Genomic DNA, 8,162 nt, shown 5'->3' with positions numbered 1-8,162 from the left:
TTATATGACTTTTTGGACAACGTACTTCAGGAAGGAGGGGAGAGAGGGAGGGAAATGACAAGATCTGATCTGTATTTTATTTTTTTTAAAGATTTTATTTATTTATTTGCGAGAGAGAATGAGAGACAGAGAGCACGAGAGGGAGGAGGGTCAGAGGGAGAAGCAGACCCCCCCCCGAGCAGGGAGCCCGATGCGGGACTCGATCCCGGGACTCCAGGATCATGACCTGAGCCGAAGGCAGTCGCTTAACCGACTGAGCCACCCAGGTGCCCCTGATCTGTATTTTAACATAATCACCAAGGTCTGTCAAGTGCACGTGGCAAGGATCAAGGAGCGGTCAGTGAGGCCAGTTGGCAAAGCTATTACAGTAAGAAGTGTTATAATAAAAATTACACAGAAGAGAAAACTGGAGATGAGAGATTGAGGTGAGTCTAGCTGAGTGAACCGTAAGGGCGGGTATCACACTAGAAAGTAACTTGCCATCTTTATGTTTCTCTCTTCTCTCTCAACTTTGCCTTGACAGAAGCTAAGCCCTCTCTTCCAGAGGTTTCTGGCCCCTCCAACAGGGCCAGCCCAGGCCAGAGAGTGAATCTCACCTGCACATCAACTGGCTTCTTTCCCAAAAACATACAGCTGAAATGGCTTGAAAATGATGTGGAGCTTCCGGCATTTCAGACTCTGGTTTTCCTGCCTAGAGATGCTGGATCCTACACCATCGTCAGCACGGTGCTGGTGACCCTTGACTTATCCTCACTCCACTCCCAGCTCACCTGCCAAGTGGCTCACAGTACATTGCAGAGCCCCCTCAGTAGGCACGTGAACATCTCCAAATTCCTCCAAGGTAAGGGCCCCCACCCCCCACCCAAATGGCCAACCCTTGGTGACCACCACCGGTTCCCTGTTTGGAGCACTTCACCTGCATCCTCCCATTTATTCTTTACCAAACCCCACATAAGATGGGTACGAGGTTCCCTGTCTTATCCGACCATCCTCTTCTTATGAGATGCCATCTTGCTCTCTTGTATTTGGGAAGTGGAAGCTCATTCATTCATTCAACAAGTTTATTGAGCATCTGCGATGTGGCAGTATTATTCTACGTGCTGCAGAGTCCGTGGTAAACAGACCAGACCTAGTTCTACTCCACTAAGCTCACAATCACATGAGCCCCATCAACAAGATGCAAAAACTATACAGTTCTAACTTTTTTTTTAAGATTTACTTATTTGAGAGAGAGTGCTGGGAGGAGGAGCAGAGGGAGAGGGAGAGAGAGATCCCAAGCACACTCCCCGATGAGCATGGAGCCCAGTGCGGGGCTCAATCTCACAGCCCTGAGGTCATGACCTGAGCCAAAACCAAGAGTCGGACGCTTAACCAACTGAGCCACCCAGCCGCCCCACACGCTTCTAACTTATAACATGTGCTATGAGAGAAAAGAACTGAGTATTAAAATAGATGAAAACAGGAGAAATGTAGTATACTGAGGAAATGCCTTTTTGGAGAAGTGATGTTTGAATCACGGCATGAAAGATGAAAGGGGGTCAGCCAAGGAAAAAGTGGAGTGTTCCAGGCAGAAGAAACAGCGGGTGCAAAGGCCCTGTGACAGGGGTGGGGAACAAGACATGTTTGAACAGTAGAGAGGAGGAAGAGGTCCATGTGGTCAGGGCTTAGTAAGAAGAAGGGTGCATGGAGAAGGAGGAGGCTGGAGAGAGAGGAACAGGAACAAGACCACACAGGGCTTCAAGCCACAGCAAGGAAGTTTCTCCCTCTTGCACTGGCCACGTGAACTCTTAACACCATTGTGCAAGCCACCACGCTTTGCTGCCAGTCGTTGTATTTGAAACACACTTCTTAAACCCACCCCCGCATCAGGGGAGGGGACAATGCAGGAGGCAGTGCAAGACTACACCCCCGCCCCCCTTGCTCTGACTTCATAAGGATTGAGGTCATTACTGCAGTGTTCAATATGGAAGGAAAGTAAAGGAAGGAAATCACCCTTTCTGCTCTGGAAGTCCACAGCCTGGCCTGGGCAAGGGTGTCCCCAAGGGGTCTGCACTCTCCTCAGCCACCACCTCCCAGCAACCTCAGAGGGCAGAGACCCACTCACTTACTGCAAATGGGCACATCCTTTCCAGGGCTCCAGAGTCCCAATGCTCCTTCTCCGTCTGCTCCAGCCAGAGCAAAGCAAAGAGAAAACCCATTAACAGCATCACAATCTCCACAACAAGCCCCCTCACGACTGGAGATAATTTGTGGTACCAAGGTAAAGAGTTTAGCTCGTCATTTTGGAAATGCCTCCCTCCCTAAGTAGTAGTCTGCCCTTGCTTAGCCAAAAGATACCACAAAAGGGTTCCAGCTTGGAAATGGAATTCTAGCCTCCACCTAGAGCATCCCAAAGAAGCTATGTGTCCCTGCTTCATGCAGATGAGGAAATCAAGGCTCAGAGAAATGAAAGGACTTGTCCAAGGTCACATGGCTCTTAAGTTTGTGAGCTGGAATTTGAACCCAGTAATACATCTCTTGGATGATCACGTCAGACCTCCCTCCTATAAGAAGTCCCCATGCAGAGATACCAGAGCAAGGCAGAGTCCCCCTTCCCCAGGGAAGGTGCTTTGGTCATGGTCAGCTAAGAGATGGGCATTGTACTGCTCTCTGCACTCTCTCCAAACCCCTGGCTCCTCCTCTTTCCCCATACCAATGAAGAGACACTCCATCAACCCAATCATCCAAGCCAGAGACCTGTTTTACCCAACCCATCACCAAGTTCTACCAAATTCACTTCTCACATCTCTCTGACCCCATCCATTTCTTTCTACTGTCACTGACCAGGTTCATCCCCAAGTTCAAGGCAACCTGGACACCACAGCCCCCTTCTCTCATATCCACCATTACCCTCAACAGTGCAGCCCCCAAATCCCCAGCAGTCAAAGACATTTTATAAAGGAAGCCAAGTCTTGTCCCTCCTTTCCTTAAAACCGTTCTGTGGCTCACCACTCCTCTTACAAAAATAAAACAAAATAAAATCCTTATCAGGGCGTTCAACAGCAATCCTCAAACATTTTTATTCATATACCCCTGAGGTAATTGTGAAGAACTATGTAGTGCCTCATATATTTTAAAGTTAACATCCAGAATTGTTCATCACAGACTTAAATAGTTGCACGGGCCAGAACCCCTGGGATATTACAAATGTTACATCTCTCTGAAATGTTCAACGGAAAAATAAAGCCATACTGATTTGATTTCCACCATCATCCATTACAACAGACATAAACAAGCTCTTTAATAATCAGAAATTTTATAATATTCCTTTTTCCTCCTAAATTTGTATTTCCATTCTAATTCCTGGGGAGAACTTTATCCTACTGTAAATATATTTTATATTTGAAAGTCCTTATTGACATCATCACACATATCATAGAGAACTCTGAGAAAACAGAGGACTATCATAAATACATACGTATTGAATTTTATATATAACAAATTACATATAACTTATTATATATAATATTCATTATATATATAAATTAAAATTTTAAAACTTTTCCTTATTACCATAGGCTCTAAGTGTTAAAAAATTCTTTTGGATTGAATTACACAATTGATCAAAACTATCTAAATATCCAACAAATTCTGATAAACAGTTATTAAAATAACCATTAAAATGTTATCAGAAACGCAGTTCAGTGAGCTAGATGGGGGAGATTATGATGCTTTGATTAAAGTAGGCTTTCCGGCCAGCAGGATTTTTGAACTGTCCTTTTATTTTGTGTCCCAGAGTCTTTACACCAAGGGCACTGCACCATAGCTAGATTCAGGATGTGTGGGAGGAAGGCCTTCCCTCTGTAATGTTGGGAGAAGGCCTGAGGAACAGGAGACAGGAGTAGGCATTCTCAGGCAGATCAATTTCTGGAAAGAATCATATGATTCAGAAATGAATTGTATTAAACAACCAATGTATGGACTCCTTAGGATGTCGTTATGTGCTCTCAGGGGTAAGCATAGCACCAGTAAACGCAGACAGTCTTTATGGTCACTGGTCATCTTGCCCCTGCTCCCCCTCACTCACTCTGATCATCTTTCTGGCCTTGGACACACTAGGCTTCACCTCAGGGCCTCTGCCCATGCCCTACCCTCTGCCTGAGATGCACTTTCCCACACCTACCCTCGCCCAGAGCCTTCCTTCCTCTGGCCCTCCACCAGCCCCTTTGGCCTAATGTTCCAGTTACCAAGACTGCATAACAGATTTTCCCCAAACATATTCCAGTGCTCTAAACTTACTCCAGATCTCCCAAATTATGATGCTCACATATTCTGTAGGGCAGGAATTTGGAGAGGGCCTGGCAGGGATGGCCTATCTCTGCCCCATGATGTCTGGGACCTCACCTGAATGACTCCACAGCTGAGATTATCACAAAGCTGCCTCACTAACACGTCTGGCCATCGGTGCTGGCGATGGGCTACGGGCTTCAGTTCTTCTTGGCATCGGCCTCTCCTGATCATCCTTCCATGCGGGCCGGTTAGAGCATCCTTGTAGCTTGATGGCTGTGTTCCAAAAGTGAATGTCACAAGAGTCCCAAGGGGAAGTCACATCAACTTTGATGACCAACCCTTGGAAGTTACAGTGTCACCTCTGCTATTCTCTTCATCAGGCAGTCACAAAGTCCCACCCAGCTTCTAGGGCAGAAGTAGACTCCCCTTCCGGTGGGAAGTGGCAAGGTTCCGGAAGACAGCTGGGAATTTGCTGTGGCCATTTTTGGAAAATACAATTTGCCACACGTAGTTAACTCCTATTCATTTTTCATACTTCTGCTGAAAGGTCCCTTCTTCCAGAAACTCTTCCCTAACCTGCCCCACCGCCAGACCAGGTCAGGTGCCCCCGTGTAGGTTCTCAGAACCCCTCCGAGGCTCACGTGACTGCTCTTCTTCTTCCCTGTTCTCCCCACTGGAGCAGGAGCTCTGTGTGTGTCTGTCTTGCTTACTGCTGTATCTCAGGAACCAAGGGCAGTGCCTAGAAAGGTAAGGATGCTCCTTGAGCTTCTTTTGCTTGAGGGAAGGAAGGAACAAAGGAAGGGCTCTTGTTTCAGTTATACCCACAGTGACTATTTCGGCCCACCGGGTCCCTAGCCTCCAGTTGGCCATCCTCACCTGCCACGTGCAAAGGTTCTACCCTGAAGTCATACAAATCACCTGGCTGGAGGTGAACAGACGCTTTAAGGCCTGTGAGGCTCCCACCCCCACCAAGAACCCGGACGGCATATTCAACCAAGACAGTCATATCCTGGTTTACACCTCAGAGGACAAAGAGCTGTTCACCTGCGAAGTGCGGCAAGAGGCCCAGCCACCGATCCAGGCCCGCGTGCGGCTGAGTGAGTCCAGAGACCAGCCAGCGTGTTTGGGTGAGTAGGGGTGGAATAACCCAGCAGTTAAAGGTTCCGACCTGGACACAGACAGGCCAGGTTCACATGCTGGCTCTGCCATGTTTGTCATGTGTGACCTTGAAGAAGTCACTTCACCTTTCGGGACCTCAGTTCCTTCATCTATAAAATGGGGCAGCAGTTAGAGCAACCTCCGCAGAGTGTGCTGCCTTAGGGACCAAAGAGCTGTAAGCACCGCTTTCGTCACACAGTGGGATCCTGACCGCACAGCCACAGCATTGGCTCTTCCAGTGACTAGGTTCATACGAATTATCGTCCCCCATTTCCACCCACCCTCTCAAAAGCCATTCAGATTCAACAACTACTGAGTGCCTATTAGGTACTCTGTTTGGTGTTCTCCTTTGATACAGGAACATTTTTTTTTTTTTTTAAAGATTTTATTTATTTATTTGAGAGAGAATGAGAGAGAGCACATGAGAGGGGGGAGGGTCAGAGGGAGAAGCAGACTCCCCGCCGAGCAGGGAGCCCGATGCGGGGCTCGATCCCGGGACTCCAGGATCATGACCTGAGCCGAAGGCAGTTGCTTAACCAACTGAGCCACCCAGGTGCCCGATACAGGAACATTCTAAGGTATATGTTATCATCCCCATTTTAAAGACTAGGAAACTGAGGCTTAGAGAGGTGAGGGGATTCCCTCCCAGTCCAAGGTGCAGTCTTGGTACCTGAGTCAGGGGTGAGGCTGGGCCTGCCTAGGGGTTGAATGGTGGGAGCCAGAAGCCACGTTCATCCTAGTATCTTTCCAGATGCCAGGGCGTCCAGCTCCCTCTCTGGGACCCTCATCCTGCTTGGCTGGAAGCTGTTTCCCTTGACTGCACTTTGCATCATCTATGTCCTCAAGAGGAGATTCCCTTCCAAGTAAGGGGGACCTCAGATAGGGGTTGGGCTTCCCGGGGGCCGGGAGACTCCAGGCCAACAGGGGGCACTGTAAGGAGAAGCCACACAGCACTCCCATTTCTTTCTCTCTCTCTCTCTTTTTTTTAAGATTTTATTTATTTATTTGACAGAGAGAGCACAAGTAGGGGGAGTGGGAGAGGGAGAAGCAGGCTCCCCGCTGAGCAGGGAGCCTGATGCGGGGCTCGAACCCAGGACCCTGGGATCATGACTCGAGCCGAAGGCAGCTGCTTAACCGAGCCACCCAGGCGCCCCATCAGCACTCCCATTTCACACTGACCTTGAAGGCATGTGGAATCCAGAGTGTCCCTATAAGAGCCACACCCCAATCCCTTCAACCTTCCCCTCTGCCCCTCACAGCTCCAGTCTGAAGGTGCACAGAGATGCAGGCTCCCCTGCTCCGGGCAGGAGAAGCATTGAAGGAGGGAGAGTTGATATGGAGACAACACTCCTGAGGTGGTCTGTGAGGAGAAGTCTGCGAACAAGGGCTTTGCCCCAGCTCCCTGCTTCCCCTGCAGGTCACAGGTGCCGCAAGGCCCTCCTCAGGAACACAGGGCCCTCAGTCCCCTCCTGTTTTATTTAGGAGGACTGATCCAGGAGAGGCACTGGCCATGAAGTCTGCAACCACTACCAAAGCTTCTCCTGCCTCACCAGCCTTCTGAGACCTGTCCTGCGCTGGCTGTCCCTCGCTGTCTCCTGCAGGCCCCAGAGAAAGTGAGAGCCTGGACCGGGAGGGTCAGGAGTGAGAGGGAGGCTCTCACATCCTATGAAGGAAAGAAGCTTCTCCGGGGATTCTGGGCGTGAAGTTCATGACCCTGAGCAAGAAACCCAGCAGAGGCAAAACAAGCTCCTACCCAGGGAGAAACACAAACCTGCAATTCTGAAGGCCCCTCCCCGACTCCTCGAGGAAAGCCCATGGTGGGCACCCAAACTGGCATGAAATCTTTACAGCTCCATCATTAAAATGGGATTAAAAGAAACATTTATGGCCAATAAACATATGAAGAGATGTCCAATCTCATTAGTAATCAGGAAAAGCCAAAGCAAAACCATTTTCTCCCTATTCCAGGAGAAAAAAATAAAGAAGCAACTGGCTCCTTCTTATGTTGCTGATACGTATGTAAATCGGCACAACTACTTTGGAAAACAGTTTGGAAAATTTGAACTTGGACATTTGCATTCTCGATAACCTGCTATTTCCGCCTTTGAGTTATATACATACCCTAAAGAAACTCTTCACCTGTGCTCCAGAAGATGAATATTCAAGTATATACATGGTAGCATGGTTTCAAATTAGAAAAACCTGAGAGAACCATCCAAATGCACATCCACAGGATGACGGGCAAATAATGTAGTACAATCCCAGAATGGAATGTTATACAGCAATAAAAATGAATGAACTATAGCTATACACAATAATATGGGTAAATCTTAGCAAAAAAATATTAGGAGTGAGTACGCCCCAAAAGATTTCATACAGCATGATACTATGTTTATAAAGCTAAAAACATCTAACAAATGGTTTTTAGGGATACATATAAAAATGATACACCCATATTTTTTCCAAAAGGATGAACTCAAGATTTTAAATAGTAGTTATCTGAGGTGGGGGCAGGGAAAAGGATGAAAAGGGTGGGTATGTATAGGCAGATGGAAGTTAATATCAGGATTCTAGCTTCCATGCTGGGTGGTGGCTTCATGAATGTTTATATCATTATAAATTAAAAATAGAAAAACAATAGAAGATTGATAAATAGGTATGTCAATAGATAGGTAGAAGACAGGCAGGTTATTGGAAGGAAAGAAGGGAGGGAGGGAGGGAAGATGGATGGATGG

At 47.6% G+C, this 8,162-nt stretch overlaps 1 protein-coding gene across 1 annotated transcript in view; it reads left to right on the top strand.

Annotated features, from left to right (window-relative positions):
* Window positions 1–6,909, top strand: part of LOC102732627 (signal-regulatory protein beta-1-like) — an 8,725-nt gene extending 1,816 nt beyond the window's left edge. The window contains exons 2-5 of the mRNA XM_081832235.1: window positions 469–841; window positions 5,085–5,396; window positions 6,179–6,290; window positions 6,687–6,909. Of these exons, the coding sequence (XP_081688361.1) occupies window positions 469–841; window positions 5,085–5,396; window positions 6,179–6,290; window positions 6,687–6,909 (1,020 nt within the window). The remainder of the gene's footprint in view (window positions 1–468; window positions 842–5,084; window positions 5,397–6,178; window positions 6,291–6,686) is intronic.
* Window positions 6,910–8,162: the final 1,253 nt, after the last annotated feature.

Source organism: Leptonychotes weddellii, chromosome 10 (genome assembly GCF_054177405.1).
Source record: "Leptonychotes weddellii isolate Sample4059 chromosome 10, ASM5417740v2, whole genome shotgun sequence".
In the NCBI taxonomy this organism is placed as follows: domain Eukaryota; kingdom Metazoa; phylum Chordata; class Mammalia; order Carnivora; family Phocidae; genus Leptonychotes; species Leptonychotes weddellii.
The sequence above is the reverse complement of the archived record's forward strand: the minus strand, read 5'-3'. Positions and strand labels throughout refer to the sequence as shown.